The sequence below is a fragment of the Electrophorus electricus genome, chromosome 20 (assembly GCF_013358815.1).
Source record: "Electrophorus electricus isolate fEleEle1 chromosome 20, fEleEle1.pri, whole genome shotgun sequence".
Classification (NCBI taxonomy): Eukaryota; Metazoa; Chordata; class Actinopteri; order Gymnotiformes; family Gymnotidae; genus Electrophorus; species Electrophorus electricus.
Window position 1 is genome coordinate 15,223,561 of NC_049554.1, and position 18,760 is coordinate 15,242,320.

The window sequence follows — 18,760 nt, forward strand, 5'->3', positions numbered from 1 at the left end:
AGTAGTGCGGATGGCATTGCATGATGGCCACTGGAGGCCTTGACTATATAAGGGCATGCTTTAATGATGTCACTTCCCTTAAGGCATGCTTTAATGATGTCACTTCCCTTAAGGAAGTGGTAATATCTGGAATGCTTTGCTGCCTGTTGTATATATTCCATTTTCCTTGGGGGGGGGGGGGGGGGTCTAGGTGCGTACTACCCATTTAGGCAATATTTGTGATTATATTTGTGATTATATTTGTGATTTTGGATACATATTTGTGTTTGGATACAACATTCTACAGTACATTTGCAGAAATACAGAGATGACATTACTCTTACACTGGATAACATTTTGGGCTATCAGATCTAATGTATCGTACATATCTTTAATTTATTGTGTGTAACCAACATGTGTTGTGCATGTACAGAATCTGCCTTTATGTAAGTTACTAACACTAGCAGGGAAACATTTAACTACTGAGTCATTTTAAAATAACGTTTTCAATTAATTCTTTTCTCCCGTTATTTTAAAAGGTTTTGCATGTGGTGTGTTGTTAAGATGTCTTGGCCGTGGACTGTAGTGATGGAATTTGTTTTTCAATAAAGAACCAGGAGGGTGTTGGTAGTAAGATTTTCATCTCCAAATACTGAATTCCTCAAAATCAGTGTTTCGTGGGTCTCGTCCTGGGGGGCCGTGGGCAGTGCACGATGTGTCTCTGCTAACACCTGATTTAGTATTCCCATGATCCCATGAGCTCCTTAGTCTTAGTACAGGAACAGCATGACACTGTCTAGAATGAGAAGCCCTTAAGACTGGACCAACGCAACGCTGCAGTCTGTCAGGTTATTTCCACCCTTAGACGAACAACAAGCCAGTTCTTGGATTCTGTGTTTGACTCCTCACGCGGTTTAGACGGAAAGATGAGACAGATGTGTCTCCTACTGAAAAGTCTCCCCATGGAAAAGTGTGTGTGCGTGTATGTGGGCCCTGTGAAATGCACTCTAACCTCTGATGTCTTTTGTTGTTTTGTTTTTTAGGGTGAAAGAATTGAGAAAGGCCAAGGAACATGAGCGCTGGCACGCGAGCAGCTCCCCCGTGTAACGCCCCCGTGTAACGCCCCCGTGTAACGCCCCTTCCAGACTCTCTCCTTCCCCTTCTTGTTTTTACCACAGACGAACTATTTACAAAAAGGCTACAAGACTCTTCAACTGAAAGATGGAGGCCAGAAGACAGTAGGACATACTGTGCTCGCGTTTCTGACGGTAGATCAGTCCATCCTGTCGATACTGCTACTGCCACTCTTGTGTTATTTTTCCTCTCCACTGAGGGACATGGGAAATTGTGCTTAAATGAAGATGATATCGGGGAAATATCTTCATGCCATTTTTGCACTCTTCATAGATTGTTGGGGGGGGGGATTGTTGTTTTTGTTATTGAGAAAAAATGTTGAAGACTGATCGCCATGGAGATGAATGGAGGCTGTTTTTCCCCTAACAGAGAGGACTACATGACCATTGCATTAACTTCATCACACTGGACCTTGCTCAAGATGATTACATTTTTATATTTTCAAAGAAAGACAAACAATCAGTTTGAACAAAAAAAAAATGAACAAAAAAAAAAAAAGCCCACAAAAACTGACAAAACCAAACCCCCCCCCCAAAAAAAAGACGTCATCTCACTGACCACGTGCATGCAGAGTTTTCAGTCAGCTCAGTGTATCATCCTTCCACCCTGCAGAGGGCTGCAGACGTAGACGGGGTCTAGTCAAAGATTATGGTTTTAAATATCAGTGTCTTACTTTGTGTGTTTTTGGAGAGAGGGGTGTGTGGTGGTTTGGAACAGACTGGAATCCCTGTAGGGGGTCTGTTTGGTGTGCACTCTTTCCACTTTCTAAGTGAGTCCCTTTCTTAATGTGCCCTTTTGCTGGCCTGCCTTCGTGAGTCCTGTGTTTGCTGAATCTACTCTGGAAACAGTGCATGTGTTTGAGCTCCTGCATGTTTTCATTCGATGCTCTTTCTTGGCGTTGAGTCTATTGTGACGTAGTTGTCCATGCTCACATTAGCTCTCACCCTTCCTCCTGTCCTGTAATTATGCAGGTGATCATTTAGAACCCTCCTACATTTTGATTTATATTTTTTATTGACTTTCTGATTTTTTTTTAATAGTTGTCTTAAACTCATATATGCTACCCGTTGTGCCACAGAAACAATATTTTTGCTAAGTTTTCCCACGTTTGTTGGTTGTTTTGTGCACTTTTTCAGTGCTCCTCACTGTGGCGGTAGGTTCATTTGGAGTTCTCCAGATTCCCTCAGCATTGCCTTGACTTCGCAGAGATGTTTCAGAAGGCTCCCTATACACAAACTCCAAGTGAATCCATATTTTTGACTATTGCGTGGTCCTTTGTACATAATGATAATGTGGGAAGGTCACAGAGAGCCAGAACCCTTAATCTGAAGAGGATTGTATTTAAGAATATATATTATTTTATTCATAAAAAGGGATAATAACATGATAAGAGACAAAAAAAACAAAAACAAATATATTGTATAGTTTTGTCTGAATGCCCAAGATGTATGGATGTACTGTTTGTAAATAATGTAAATACCTGGTGAAAGCAGGAACCATGTGCATGAAACTTTAAAGACAATGACACAGAACATAATAGAAAACAATGTAGTGGCTATGGTCTGTACACACATGGATTCACACAGTTTCACTAAAAGAGACTTTTATTTGGGACGTTCTTAAAAAGGACATTTACTATAGCATGACTAGGTTGCTAAATCATGTTGAAACATACAGAGTTGGGGAGACCCAGAAACCCTATCAAGTACAACCTCTTTATATGAGATTTACATTCTCTTTGCAGGCTACCAAGAGTTCATTAAGAATTTAATTCTGTTTTGCCAATGGTGCCGAGTTACCTGGATTACATCACTAAATGGGAAATTCCGAGATTACCTTTAAAGGAACAGATGATCGCAGTGTAAAAGAAGTAGAACATTACCTGAATTACATCACCTGCAAGGTCACCTGGTAGAGGAGTCCACTGTGCACAGAGAAGGAGGGCCATCACCTTAGGGTCAACACAAGGACAGACATACACCTGGACAGAGGTCAACTGAAACTGTCCCTAAAATAATGTTTCATACCGTGAATGAAAGATGAGGGTTAGGGTTGAAAAGGTTTGATGGATATACTAACGTCCCATCAGTTTGTAGGAGAAGATTTGAAGATGGCAGAACCTGGAATCTCCCCCCACATTGGAAAGTACACATGTGAGAGTGGTGTTTATGAGAGTACACGTGTGAGAGTGGTGTTTATGAGAGTACACGTGTGGGAGAGGTGTTTATGAGAGTACACGTGTGGGAGTGGTGTTTATGAGAGTACACGTGTGAGAGTGGTGTTTATGAGAGTACACGTGTGGGAGAGGTGTTTATGAGAGTACACGTGGGAGTGGTGTTTATGAGAGTACACGTGTGAGAGTGGTGTTTATGAGAGTACACGTGTGGCAGAGGTGTTTATGAGAGTACACGTGTGAGAGGTGTTTATGAGAGTACACGTGTGGGAGAGGTGTTTATGAGAGTACACGTGTGGGAGAGGTGTTTATGAGAGTACACGTGTGAGAGTGGTGTTCATGAGAGTACACGTGTGGGAGAGGTGTTTATTAGAGTACACGTGTGGGAGAGGTGTTTATGAGAGTACACGTGTGGGAGAGGTGTTTATGAGAGTACACGTGTGAGTGGTGTTCATGAGAGTACACGTGTGGGAGAGGTTTATTAGAGTACACGTGTGGGAGAGGTGGTTATGAGAGTACACGTGTGGGAGAGGTGTTCATGAGAGTACACGTGTGGGAGAGATGTTTATGAGAGTACACGTGTGGGAGAGGTGTTTATGAGAGTACACGTGTGGGAGAGGTGTTTATGAGAGTACACGTGTGGGAGAGGTGTTCATGAGAGTATACGTGTGGGAGAGGTGTTCATGAGAGTACACGTGTGAGTGGTGTTTATGAGAGTACACGTGTGGGAGAGGTGTTTGAGAGTACACGTGTGGGAGAGGTGTTTATGAGAGTACACGTGTGAGAGTGGTGTTTATGAGAGTACACGTGTGGGAGAGGTGTTTATGAGAGTACACGTGTGGGAGAGGTGTTTATGAGAGTACACGTGTGGGAGAGGTGTTCATGAGAGTACACGTGTGGGAGAGGTGTTCATGAGAGTACACGTGTGGGAGAGGTGTTTATGAGAGTACACGTGTGGGAGAAGTGTTTATGAGAGTACACGTGTGGGAGAGGTGTTTCCAGGTCAGCCTACCAAAACTACCAGTGTTCAGCACAGTGAAGGCGAGATGAAAACTTGTTTCTGCTGGATGGGTTACTCAGTTTTGTTAAGGTCACCAAAAACTAGAGTTTTCATATCTACCTTTTCAGACAGAGAAACAAGAAAAAAGCATTACATACAAAGACAATCCTGTGTTACGTTATACTATTTACGGATCTTGAAATATTCTTCACACTCCGCCTCAGCCGGTTTGCTTATCCAGGCTCCTAAATCAGATGAACTGCGTTGGGAACTTGACCTGCAGTAGGCCACAATCTTTGGACGAATCGCACGCTCCCAGACCACTTCACACGAGCATCTTACAGCGTGAGACTAGATCAGTGGTTAACGTGGCTCAGTGCTAACGCTAATACATTCACCTTACTGAGAGGCCTGCAGTGTTCCTGCACTACTGAGCTACAGCTGATCAAGACCATCTATTCTGTCCTTCTCTTAAACATCTAGTTACAAATAATTTTTTTCTCAGCCTGAAGGTCTTTCAGTTTTGTAGGAACAGACCCCGTGTTTCCCAGTCATGACATCATGGTGAGTTATTAATTATTTGGTGGTTTATGTTGTATTGGCACTGAAGTTTCTTGCAAGGGCTCCGGTTAAGCAATGTGGATTTTTGACAGGTTGGACAAGAAGACTCTTAGGATAAATGTACGATCTAAGTACTCAGATACGAGAAGGGTCATTTTTACACAACACCAGCAGCTACGTTCTGTCTGAATGGTGCTCATTTGCAGTTTTATGGCTTATTTCTACTTCAGGTTTATTCTCCTGTTTCATTCTCTACACAGTATTTCTGTTTTCTGCTTATTTGACCTTTTCATTGTTATTATAGCAGAGATTTGATATCAGTATTGTAGAAAGTGCCTAAAACATCGTGTTCCGAGGAAGCGATTTCAGGAGTGTGTTGCATACAGAAGCTCAGTGTTGACTGATTCCTCATTTTCAGTTTGTTGTTTGGCTTTTATCTTTTGGGGTTCTGTTTCCTTAAACGTGTGAATATGCAAGACTCAACACTCGTTTGGTTGTTTGAACTATAGTTAGAATATTCCACTGTGGCGCAGGTCTGTCCTCCTCCTTCAACCTTAACCCTTCCCTAAATGGAAGGCAAGTTTAACCCATCTGTTTCTCAGACACATAACCAGTGCCAGCTAACATGGAGTTAGAGAGATGTGTAAGTGTATGAGGTATTTGCATGAGAATCAGATTTTGGGTAAAATAATATTCCCCTTAGCATGTTGTTTTCATGTCAGATGTCAGCTAGGACAGTAGAATAGGACGTGTTCCTTCATGCTAAAACAGAAATGCTAGTTTTATATCACAGAGCAGTTTCTTCTTCTTTGTTAACGTCTGGTAGGAGCAGCAGGAGCTGGGTTGTAGTAGGATCCTTTCACCTCCTCCAAACAGTAATGTGATCGGAAGCATTTCTTGACTTTGCTGTTCCTTGTAGTCAAATTATGTTCTTCCAACATTGAAGATGCAAGTTAAACTTCAGGAAGTCATTGCTGAGTTTCATCAAACACACCAATCCTTACGTCCAAACAGTGAGATGCAGTCAGTAATCATCTCAGTCAGTTATCAGTGTCTGCCTCACCCTATCTGCTGTGTTTCAAATGACGGACTTTGTGTGGGTCTTTCAGCTTAGGAAACAGTCTGCCTCCCTTTTGTAATTTTACTCAGGGTGCCAAACGCAGGAGGGAGAGGTGACCCTCTGGAGACTAGCGTGGAGACTGAATCATTGCTTAGTGCTTTGGGTCTAGCTCAGAGTCAAGAGGAGAAACCAATGTGGTGACGGACTTCCAGTTTTCCAACACAGTGATGTTCATTTCGTTACCGAGCACTGCTTTCAGAGATATGAACTAGAGCATGGGGAAGCAGGGTAGGTGTTGTGTGCCGGTTCACATCTTCTCCTTGTCACCAAACTGACCAGGGATCAGTGCTAAAGCTTCAACCTCTTACCATTTCCGTTTGGAAATGCATGAAAAGAATACCTCATTGTTAAATACGCTAAACAAAACTCGGAATATTCCGTCATACTCTAACACAGGCTAATTCAGTCGACATTAATGTTATACTTGATTGTCCATTTCATTCTTCTGTAAGAGACAAGAGAAACATTTATTTCATTCAGTTTTAAACTCAACATCCAAACTGAGTCATTTTTCCATGGTAATCATGGTGTGTGTGCTGTTTTACCAAAATCATCACTAAACTAGTAATCTTGTTTTGGTGCTGAGCTAATCTGATATCACAGAGTTCTTAAGCAGCTCAGACAAAGACGAATGAACAACCAGAAACATAAAACAGGTTTCACTTTTGGCCAAGAGAACAAACACAAACTGTTGATGTGCTGTAACAGGAAGATGTTACAGTGATATTTTTGTCCTGTTACCCACCCTGCTGGAATATACAAAACACAGTTTAGGCTTAACATGAACTTATAATCCTTAATATGAATTTATAATCCTTCTTCTCACAAATCCAGAGCAATAAACAGTTTCAGTTTCTTTTTAACTGTAGATCAAAAGAATGTGGGGAAAGTTTAAAAAATGAAAGATGTACTTAGTTCACTTCTTCTTATGCAATTAGCGGTACAGAAGGCAGACATTCAGTGATCTATGGACATTGACTCCATATTTCCCGACCCTAATGCACGTTTTCAGCAGTTTCAAGTGACGATAAGAAAAAAAGAAAAAAAAAAGGAAATATACGCCCATCTTTCAGGGCTGTCAGCACTCTGCATGTAAAACTAGTATTAGGCCTCCCTCCTCCTGTCTTACTCCGCCTCTCCCATCCTCCTCCCCCCTGCTTTGTATCCCTGCTGTTTTCTTCTTCCATTGAGTTTTCCTCACATTCTCTCTCTCTCTCTCTCTCTCTCTCTCTCTCTCTCTCTCTCTCTCTCTCTCTCTGACCCCCCCGTCTTTCTTGTGAGATTTATTTTTCTGTAATTGTGCATGAAAGTGCATCACTGAATTGTTGGATATGTTTAAAAGAGCATACTAAGCTGCTGAAGCCATGCAAAACATTTTGAATTGCCCTTAAAATATGGAAAATGTTTTCTGAATGCTTTATATAATTTCTGCTGTAAAATAAAATCTAAAAATTAAATCTTTGCACATTATTTGCACATTTACACATTAATATTTAAATGGTTTTATTCCTGTTACTCTAGTAGTATCAACTCTCAAATAACACTAAAGCTAATTTTTAAAATTACTTTCAACCCAAGCAAACTTCTGATGTCAAATCGAAACACATCGCTTTCAGATGAGCATGTTTCAAACACACTTTATGTCCATTCTTATTTGCATTCAAATTAGTCCATTCAGAGTACAGCTTCTGAACACATCTGGTGTACATGCGTTCCAGTTCAGTGAGTGTGTTGGTAATTAGCACGAGACCAGTACACGTAGAGGCCGGTGTGGAGCCTTGGTCCAGGACTGCACACTTCATGGTCAAGGACTTTCATTATGAATCTCAGCAGTAAAATGAGATTCACTAGAGGCATCTGGGTTCCTTTTCTGCTCTTTCACAAAATAGCTGAAAGTCTGAATCATATCCATTAGCCAATGCAGAAAAGCCCTAGCATAATGATGGATCTCACCACAGTAGCGTATGTAGAGTGGTAGGGCCACAGTTGAAGGCTATGAACGCGGCATGAGACCCAGATACTTTAGATTATTTTCATCTCTAAAAACTAGACATGCTTTCACACTTGAACATTTTTAAAGATTTACATAATGTTCAAAAGAAGAAGTTGTGATTATTATCCATCACCATCAGTGTTCCTACTGATTCAGTAGCTACAATAGCCAATCCTTGGCCCTCTAAAAATTGGATTATATATATATATATATATATATATATATATATATATATATATATATATATATATATATATATATCTCAAGAGAGATGGAGAGCAATGCAAAACTAGGGAGAATATATATATATATATATATATATATATATATATATATATATATATATATATATATATATATATATATATATATATACACACACACACATATATAGATACATGCTTTTTCGTTCATGCACAATGCAGCCACTCAACTCTCCTTCTGTCTATATATATAGAAGCACTTTGCTTGCACAGCTGATGAAGGACCTCTGTCCAAAACATTCTATTTCTCTGGAAACTCTGTGTACTTTGTGTACTCTCACTATCTCTCTCTCTCTCTCTCTCTCTCTCTCTCTATATATATATATATATATATATATATAGAGAGAGAGAGAGAGAGAGAGAGAGAGAGAGAGAGAGAGATAGATAGATTCATCATATAATTAATATATTAATATATATTTAATTCTAATATATATATATATATATATATATATATATATATATATATATATATATATATATATATATATATATATATATTAGGGGATTTTACTGAACAACGCAGTAGACCTCTTTGTAGCGAAATATTCAGCATGGAATAAATATATATTTCATTATAAGCAATTTATATATATAAGAATTAAATATATATTAATATATTAATTATATGATGAATCTATCTATCTATCTATCTATCTATATATATAGAGAGAGAGAAAGAGAGAGCGATAGATAGATAGATAGATAGATAGATAGATAGATAGATAGATAGATAGATAGATAGATAGATAGATAGATAGATAGATAGATTCATCATATAATTAATATATTAATATATATTTAATTCTTATATATATAAATTGCTTATAATGAAATATATATTTATTCCATGCTGAATATTTCGCTACAAAGAGGTCTACTGCGTTGTTCAGTAAAATCCCCTAAAATCATCACTAAAGATGACTGAAACCATGGTTTTACGAGAGAAAGATAAGCCAAGACCTGATCGTAGAGTGGCAGAAGGCTTCTGGATCCTGACTGGGTTAACTCCTGCTGGCCCTTTAATCGGACCTCTGAGCCCCGACTAGATTAACCCTGCTAACGCTGCTAACTCCCGCTACATCACTACTAAGCTGGTGCCGAGTCTGGGTGTCTACTTAAAGAACACCAGTCGAAGAATCATGTAAGTCTTTTCCAAGAAACTCTTTTGGACACACGTCTTTCTAAGCAACTAATTGAACATTTTTAAACGTGTCTTACTTGCTACCAAAACAACGCCCAAACTTCCCGAGGCCGTATCGATAGCATCTTATCTTTGCTTAGCTTAGTTTAGCTTAGTTTATTTTAGCTTGGTGTATCTTAGCTTATCTTAGCTTCTTATCCTATTTTATCTTAAAATAAACTAAGATAATCTAAACTATTTTGTCTTAGCTATGTCTACCCCTTTACAGCAACAAGTAAGCACATTAGCTAATGCTATCTGTTTAGGATAGCGAGTATTTAGTTTTTAGCTAGCTGTGCAGCTGTGTTTTGAACTAGAAAGCTAATTTCGGCGTTTTTCTTGCTGGCTGCTCGTTTTTGTTTTGTTGAAGTTCAGTGCGTTATTGTTATTGTTTAGTGTGTTAGCTCTTTGGTAGTTATTAGGCTGGTTAACCCATTCGTAGTTATCCTGGCTGTTCTTTGACGTTTTGTTGCGGTTTTGTGTGTTTTTAGCTCTCATTAGTAGTTATCCTGGCTAGTTAGCTCTCTCCAACTCGACGCTCACCAGCTAACTCCAGATTTCTAGAGCTAGCTGAGGGTGGATACACTTAACGTTTGCTAGCTCGTATCATGTTTATTTTTCACTAGTTACCTACATGGTTTCAACTTCCTGATGTTGTGTTTGTTTATATGACTTGTCATAGTTTGACATTTAACGACTAACAGCAACGTTCGTTGTAAGACACTTTTTAATTTTCTTTTAACATTAACCAAGAAGCTAGTGAGTTCCACAGTGGTAGGTTTAATGAACTATCCCAGCTAACGCGTGTGGTTTTGGGATCATCTGAAATGATCAGTAGACCTTCAGAGTGGACGGAGGATCTGGAAATCCATGCAGTTGGGCTGCTTAAAAACTGGACGCACCAAACACTTTGTTGTCTTACTCTGCGAGTGCCCCTGTAGTTGAAACAGGATGTGATTATTTCCCAGCTGTGGTTTTATTAATCCCCAGAGAAACATTTGATTAAAGGCAAACAATAGATTTTTATGTGCTACCAGTTTATCTTTTTTCGCTTTGTGCAGAAGCAGCTATTGTTTGATTAAACTGGCCCATGTCACATGTCCAGTTGCGGTTGCAGTGGTGTGGTGTAAACGTCACCCACTTGATGCCCCATAAACAAACCCGTTACTCTCTTCCTGAAGGTGGGCTGTCGTAGACTGCTCGGCCACTACCTGATTAGGAATTATTTTAGTCTGAGCTCTCAAAACTTCAACAACTTTGACCTCAAACATGCTGAGCATATCCTACGTCAAATAGGAATGAGCAGAAAAGACAAGGTGGCTGGAATATGCATGAACGAAAATGAAGCTCTGTGCAAAACAATGACACGAACTGCAGTGTACTGTAGTGAGAGATGTAGAGATTCAGCATTGTAGTAAAGTACACAGAGTTTCCAGAGAAACACACTGTTTGGGACAGATGTGCTGATGAAGGACCTGTCTGAAATGTGCTGTTTCACTGGAAATTCTGTGTACTTTACTACAATGTTGAATCTCTCTCTCTCTGAGAGAGAGAGAAAATGTGTGTGTATAAAACCCAAACATATATATATTTCAATTCCCAAACCCAAAGCCCAAGTTTGGTGCAGAGATTCTTCACTATTGGCACCACTGTTTAGTCCAAAGCCAGGATGAACCCACTAACAAGTAACCAGCCATATGCACTTGTGGATAAGAAGTATTAGGTCTAATATCACTATGACTGAGGGCTGAATTATCCTGAATTATCCTGTTGTATCACTGGGAAAGGCAGGAAGAGCCCATTCATGTACGTTGTAGCCCTGTTGTAGCATGTTTAACACAGTTCAACACACACTCATTTTAGACAGACTCCATAACTGATTCCCAGGGCATGTGCTAATCAGCATTAACGTAATGTGGAGAATATGTGGCTTGTGCTTGGTGGTGCTAGCCGGTCTGTCATAGAACAGAACAACTGCTTACTCACAAAGACCAGATCCTGAGGGTCAATCCAAATGAGCTTTCTCACATGGTACCTTAGACTGCTGGGCCGTGTTGGGCTACACCCTTCACATAACTGTGTGTTGAGATATGCGTTATCTTGTAGCTGCCTACAAATGAGGCTTGTTTGAACCCTTTACACGTTTCATAGCAGCTCCGAGGGGTTCTTTCTTCAGTTCAGTTCAGTTCAGCAGTACCTTTTAAAGAGAGAGATGACACAAATCTGTTAATCAGTTTAAATTGAGAATTGAAATATCCTCCACTACAAACTTGGACATGTGTGGTTGTAACCCTAAACGCTCCATGGTTGTGATTTCCTTTGTGGTGTTTTATGAGATGAATGTAACGTTAGCTAATATAGGTAACGTTAGCTACTCGCTAGCAAGTTCCAAGTAATGCACACAGCGAGCTACCCTTCTAGTATGATGGGCTGGTTTATTTAAATGGAGGTTCATTCTACGGCACCTTTAAGTCAGATGTCCAGTGTTTGGGTGGTCATTTAGACTGCAGGTAATTTCACTGTGATGGGAGACAGAGCATAATATTTTCCAAACCAGATGCTAAATTTTCTCACCTAACCTTCAGGATTTAGTGTGTCTCACTAAAAAGGTTTTCAAATAATAAAAATGTTAAACACACACAATTAATAACAACACCCCTTCCAAAGTGTTTACTACATCGTTATAAGTGAATTTAGATTTGATCCTCAGCTAGGTGTGTTGTGGCTCTGGGGATTCCTCACTGTGTCTTTTAAAGTGTAGGTTCACTGTCTTACAATGCAGACCTTATTCAACACGGTTACCATCTGCTGTCCTGCATGGCACAATCTCGATGAAAACTACAGTCCTTCACCACTCTTAAACTCAGTCAATCCTGTCATGTAAGCTTTTATTAATCTAGATGATATAGATTCGAAGAGCAGTGTAGCCACATCTGTTCTCTTGGATTTTACGTTTGTTTAGGGTTTCAAGAACAATATTGAATGCAGAAGTAAGAAGTAGTGGTTAAAAAGCAGTGCTTAGCAACATCTACTGAAGTCCTTTATTTATTAATTTTGCATAGCCAATGAGCTGCTAGACTAAATCTGTGTAAGGTATTTTGTGAGCACTGTTTTTAGGAGATAAATCTGAACAGGTAGACAGATTGGAGTGTCTCACACTTGCGTTTGGAATGAAGGGCAGAGGTGAGTGGATGTTGTTTTAGGGAGTGGCCTTGCAGTAAGGTCACATCTGAATACCTTTTAAAAGGTTTTAAATGTGAATCACAGCTCTCAGTGCCAAGCACAGAGATCAAGTTCTTAATCAGTGATTTAATTACAGGTCATAGACTTGGCTTTATGCTTTTAACAGAAAACTGGCCAGAATCAGATGGTGATTGAAACAGTTCCACCAAATGTCAGTTTCTTAAGCTTCAGGCTTATACTGCCCGCATGTGTCCTATGAACTGTGCAGATTTTACTGATGGTTTTACAGTCATGCTGTCTTACGTCACTGATTTTAATCACTTTTTTTGCTGATTAATTTAATATACACATTAACAACCCTAAGACAGTAATACCTTATAACGCCTTATGACCTCTGTGCTTTATTGGATTCTTTTGGTCTCTCACACACACTCATATTTACACTTTGGTCTTGGTTACCTCAAAACCTCTAAGCATTTGAATCACTAGATGTTCTCTTGTAGATTCTTTGATAGGTGGGCCAGGCGCTCTTGTTCTGGTCCAACCGTAGAACTGAAGTGTCTCCTATAAAGGGCCCTTATGGCGTATGTTTAAATATAGACCCTGAAAGGTATCTGTCCTGCCTTGTCACCTTTGACATAATAGGTCATGAACACTCTTGCATAGGCCTGAGATTCAGGTGGGACTGTCAGGAACAGGGTCATGTTTGAAGGACAGGAAATGCTTTGTTGAAATGGCACAGCTGGATCAGATAGATGTGGTTTCCCCCAGAGCTCTGTGGAATATCCTACCACAGCTGTGATGTTCACACATACTTGGCTGTCTCATTGTGCTGCTGTGCTACGGTTCTGTCCACTCACTGTGTCAGTGCCCTGAGCATGTTACTGACTGAATGTGCCAGAATTTCCTGAGCATAAATAAAAATACAGTATAGTTGGTGTTTTCTTTGTTTTGTCTTGACTCTGTAACCGTCAGATCAGAAACACTGGTTTGTAAATTAGCTGATCTAATGGACTCTCAAATGTTTTGACTGTTTTACTAAAGCGTCATTGTCACCTCAAAAATATTAACAAAAAAGATTTGTCAAAACAAGATATTCATAAATTCACCCACGCATTTATTTCTAGTCGGTTCAAGCAATATAATCCATGCAGGTCTCTTGGATCACTAGGACGTTGGACCCTATCCGTTAACCTTGCTTAAGCACACAGACACTAAATCAGTTGTGTGACAGACTGCTTCAGGTCTCAGGGACTTTACTTTAGACCTGTTTATTAGCTACCTTTATTACTAATTAAACCAATTGTCTCCTGTGACTTGAGCTACATAAATCATACTACCACACATCTGAGACTGGGGCTGATGGGACCAGGTTGATGTGTAAGCGCTTAACTGAAAATGTATTTCGGAGCTTGCATACATAAGTAGGCTGTAAAAACCGTTTTCATTCACCATTGCATTGCTTTCCCATGTTCAGACACTTCAACTGACAGCTTGTGTTAGGCCTCATATAAAGGTATTTTATAATGATTTCATGACGGATCATAGGAATACTTTCAGTTCCATTGCTGAGCGACACGGTGGCAGTATAGAACCACTTATTTAATTTCTTATGTTTCCAAGCGGACTTAAGATCAGAAGCCATGAAAATAAGGCCGTAGACTTTTAGCTGTATTTCCTATAGGAAGCCTGTCTATGGCTTGAGTGTTTGCTGAACTTTGAACTTGCACACATCATCGTAGGGTTACAGGGAAGGCGATGGCAATGCTGATAACCTCAACCCTGTTCAGTGACGTGCGTGTGTCCGTAGCATGTACATGTGCACTGTTTGGCTCAGTGAACCACAGCTTTGCTGACCTTAAGAGATCAGTTTGGCGTTTACAGATGCGCTATATAAAATGTACTATTTGAGGATGTATCTTTGTATTTCAGAATGACCACTGTCTTTTTGTGAATTACATCAACATATGATCACACACCCTACACAGGCCATTCCTTAGCAGAAATGCCGACCACAATCCCAGAACACACCTACACTTTCAAGATAATAGAAACCACATCCTTAACTGTGACGTGTACATCGGGGGACCACAGACGTTTAGTTTGTACTGGGGTTCTACTTTGCTCTGTTGTTGGTGTTGCTGCGGTAACGTGTCTCCCCCCCCAGGTCAGGCCCGGTTGCAGAGGGTCCAGATGCATCTGGAGTGGAAGGGAGCAACCGTAGGCTCCAGCATACACAGGCTCAGGTAGACGAGGTAAGACCACTGACATGAGTAAGAGATGATGCCTGAAACCAGAGCCAGATCATCTCCAGAAACACAAGCGACTTTGAGATAGATTAATAATGTCTGCAAGTTTGACTGAAGTTCAGGATGTGTCCTGGGTGAGGTTGAGTATAGTGTGAGTGTTATGGATTATTTCTGAAATCTAACATATGTGGCTTTACGCATAGCTGCGCATTCAGAACTGTTTAGCAGGCATTGCAAATACTAGGTGTGTGTGTTCACAAAGGCACACACAACAGATGCCTCCATAGGAAAAACACTAAGCCAAATGACCTAGTGCTACTGCTGTGGGAGATGTGAAAGGGTGGTATACCTCAGAGCCTGGGGCTGTATATCTGTGTTCTACTGCCCCTCGGATGCAGCTCACGCTCCAACATGACCTTTTAACCTCCCCGTCAGGCCTATGAGCTCACACAAGCGCCCACTTATGTAACAGCTGGTCACCATGGTTATGTAAGTGAAACGTGGACCATGTGAGTGTTGCCACTCCCACCTGCCGGGCCTTAAAGGGCTGGCACCCCACGATGCCCTTCTGCGAGGCAGTCCGTGGGTCCCTGTGGGTTCGGTGCGTGCCAACCCTTGTGTTTTGTCTTGTCTGCATGGCTATTTCGTTATGTAATACTGAGGAGGGGGTCACGCTTTAATGTCTGTGCTGCAGTGCACAGCAAGCACGGTGAGACCGTGACCTGTGACCCTCAGAAGTCCTTGGTGTGACAGTGCAGTGCAATGTTCTGAAAACCACAGGCTGGTTATGGCCTCACCTAAGAAAGCCATCACACAAGGTCACACGTTCAGGTTTTTCCCCTGTCATCTATGAATGAGTGTGATCATGTGAACAGGAAAAACACACTCAGAATTAGCCGTGTGCCTCATATCACATCAGCTCCAGAAGTAACGCAGCCAGTCAGGGAGGTCTGATAATCACACCATCGTCCTAAACCTCCAGTCATGCTAAAGTACAGTGGGACTTTAAACACTACCCTGTGAACCCTAAGTTGCGTGTGTGTTCTTCTGCCCCAGGTGGTGGACATCATGCGTGTGAACGTGGACAAGGTTCTGGAGCGTGACCAGAAGCTCTCCGAGCTAGACGACAGGGCCGACGCCCTTCAGGCCGGAGCCTCCCAGTTTGAGACCAACGCGGCCAAGCTCAAGAGAAAGTACTGGTGGAAGAACTGTAAGGTAAACGTTGTGTCTGAGGAGAGACGATGACAGGACGCCACTGTCTCCTGGCATCATACACCTCACCAACATGTATTCACACATGGCCTTTTGTATCCTGGGGACTGGCCCGGTTAAATGACACGTTCATGTGAATATCTCTGGGTATAAACACGTGTTTCCTAATCAAAACGCCTCAAATCGTAGACAGCTGGAGGATTATTAATACAAAAGAGGGGGAAATATAAATTGAAATTATTCATATTTGAGTAATATTGATGTGAATTCTGATCAAATTTAATTACTTTAATCCACTGAACACTTTCATGTCACTAAAATAGTAAATCTGAGGGGAAATAGCCTGGCTGTATTAACCAATTAGAACCAACGTATCTATATGCAGGCACCACACACAGAAGATTAGGTGTGTGTGTGTGTGTGTGTGTGTGTGTGTGTGTGAGGTATCTGGCAGGAGGTTTCTCACCATGGTGATCGTGACTATATCTGCTTTATCTGAGTTCATAAAGGTGACCTTTATATGTAGCAATGCTGCAAAGCCAGGCCTTTCTAATCCTTCAAAGTCTGTTAGCAAAATGACAGAAAATCTAACCAATGATGTTTGTGATTTTCACTCCAGGGAACACCATGCATAATGAGCGTGTGCTTTATGCATGGCACACCACCGATACTCTAAATCTAAAATGCTGACTTCTCTTATTCAAGAACATTCAGCATATAGAAATGGTCCAAAGTTTAAAGCATCAGCATGTGTACAGTAGATATCCGTGAAATCCGCACAGCATGCCCATAAAAATCCAAGTTAATAACGTTCATGAGAAGGATATCGTTTAGCTAAACACAGCAGTAGCGGCCGTCTTAAAGCTGGAATTATGTGTTTGTCTGTTTTTATTAGAGAAGGATCCTTGCCTACAAATACAAATATAGGAACAGTTTCCAAGGTTAAGAAGAAAAAACATGTTCATCCCTTTATATTCCTTTGGAATCATTTTGGAAACGACTAGTTAAACATCCTGAATGCGGTTGTTTTCCCCCTGCCGTGCTGAGCTCTGTTATCAATAACATGGTGATTAACAAGTTTGTGCATGTCCTGTTGACTATTGAGATCACTCGATATTTCATTAATATTTCTAATTGTCTTTCTCCTCTGGAGAAGTTTCTAATGTGCTTGTTTCCTGTTCCAGATGTGGGCCATTCTGATCGCTGTGATCATCATCATCATCGTCATCATCATTAGTGAGTATAGAAGAACCTACGACTGTGAATAATCTGCTGCATTTAACCCTGTCCTGATTAGTACATCATTGTGATCAAAAACGCTTAATCCTGTCCTGATAGTACATCATGTCATCTTAATAATAGTAATTAATTTTTACAAATTAAATTTGATGATCGTCATTGCAACAAATGTATTGTATTTTGATTCATAGTTTATTTTGCAGGTTATATTATTATTATTATTATTATTATTATTATTATAAGCATGTACCATGTTCACTGTTCAGTAAATTAAGATTCTTCAGTGCAAGGGTTAATAAATAAATAAATTGATTAAAGGCTTGGGGTGCTTAAGCTTAACTTTGAGCCAAGTGTGCTACACAAATGTGTAAACGTGTGCATGACCTCGTCTTCTCTTGTGCTTTAGTCTGGTCTCGGTCGTAAAGCCCAGGAGCACGGTCCTGATGGCTCCGAGGACTGTGGTTAGGAGTGTGATGGATCAACTAATTCTATGAAGACAGAGAGAGCATGTTCTTCCTGAACTAAAGCTGTTCTAGCCTGCTGCATTACAAAAGCATATTTTGTAATATATATATATATATATATATCCTCAATTTGTTTTGTTTTAAATAATTATTTGAATATGCCCAGACAGTATAAGACAGACAGACACCTTTCTCCCTCTTGACTGTGCCTTATTCTTTACTGAAAGATGTTTTCAGTGACACTCCACTTTCACCATTTACACACACCACAGTGGACTAACTGTCCAATGCTTGGTGGGATAAAGGCTCTATGTAATGAATAAGTAAGATACATGCACAAAAACAGTTGATTGTAGCATTGCAGACACACTAGTGAAAAAAGCTCCTTACACTGCTTATTGCTCGTGGAGAGTACTATGGCTCCGAAAACAACGGGCAGTGTATGTGTGATTATAAAAGTGGGAAGTTAGTTACTTGGTGCCTTAAATTTCTAGTGCCAGAACAATTTAGAACCAACCACAGGCCTTATTAGAACAAACGAGTAGCGTTCAGACACAGAGGTGCCTTTTAAAATCGACACTGCCATAATGGACAAGTGTATTCCAATTATACAGCACATGTGCTTACATGCTTGTTTTCAAAATGCTTGTCTTAAAATAGTGGGGGGGGCAGGGGTACTACAAAAATGTTTCACAATAATGGATAAAATAACATTTAAATGGGTTAATTATCTTTTCAGTGTCTGGTAACTGTTGCTTCACTTTGATTTTTCTGACCTAAAGCCTCGCGATGCTGTTTTCTCAATGTCTGACGCCATTCATCTTCCCCACAGCGGCAACACAAGTTTATCTATTTGTGCGGCTTTTCTTTGGACTGTATGCAAATTGTAAACATGGAGACTAAATGATATTTGAGGTGGCCTTCTAAACTGTTACGCCGACTGGATTTGCCATACTTGCTAATAAACAGGTTTAACAACTGCTCACTCGTTCACACTGGTTATTGGG

At 40.4% G+C, this 18,760-nt stretch overlaps 2 protein-coding genes across 2 annotated transcripts in view; both read left to right on the forward strand.

Moving 5' to 3' along the window:
* Positions 1-5,785, forward strand: part of LOC113592378 (calmodulin-binding transcription activator 1-like) — a 225,766-nt gene extending 219,981 nt beyond the window's left edge. Inside the window, exon 24 of the mRNA XM_035520342.1 lies at positions 1,023-5,785. Within this exon, the coding sequence (XP_035376235.1) occupies positions 1,023-1,055 (33 nt within the window). The 3' untranslated portion in view covers positions 1,056-5,785. The remainder of the gene's footprint in view (positions 1-1,022) is intronic.
* A 3,425-nt stretch (positions 5,786-9,210) lies between these two features.
* On the forward strand, positions 9,211-18,734 carry vamp3 (vesicle-associated membrane protein 3 (cellubrevin)). The gene is made up of 5 exons (XM_027033255.2): positions 9,211-9,367; positions 14,757-14,844; positions 15,895-16,053; positions 17,235-17,286; positions 17,696-18,734. Coding segments are annotated over exons 1-5 (318 nt in total). The 5' UTR covers positions 9,211-9,365; the 3' UTR covers positions 17,713-18,734.
* Positions 18,735-18,760: the final 26 nt, after the last annotated feature.

Bases quoted from the DNA above. Each gene is read 5' to 3' on its own strand.
- vamp3 (XM_027033255.2), top strand. The intron at 14,845-15,894 runs GTAAGACCACTG...CTTCTGCCCCAG, and splicing joins CACAGGCTCAGGTAGACGAG to GTGGTGGACATCATGCGTGT. The intron at 16,054-17,234 runs GTAAACGTTGTG...TTCCTGTTCCAG, and splicing joins ACTGGTGGAAGAACTGTAAG to ATGTGGGCCATTCTGATCGC.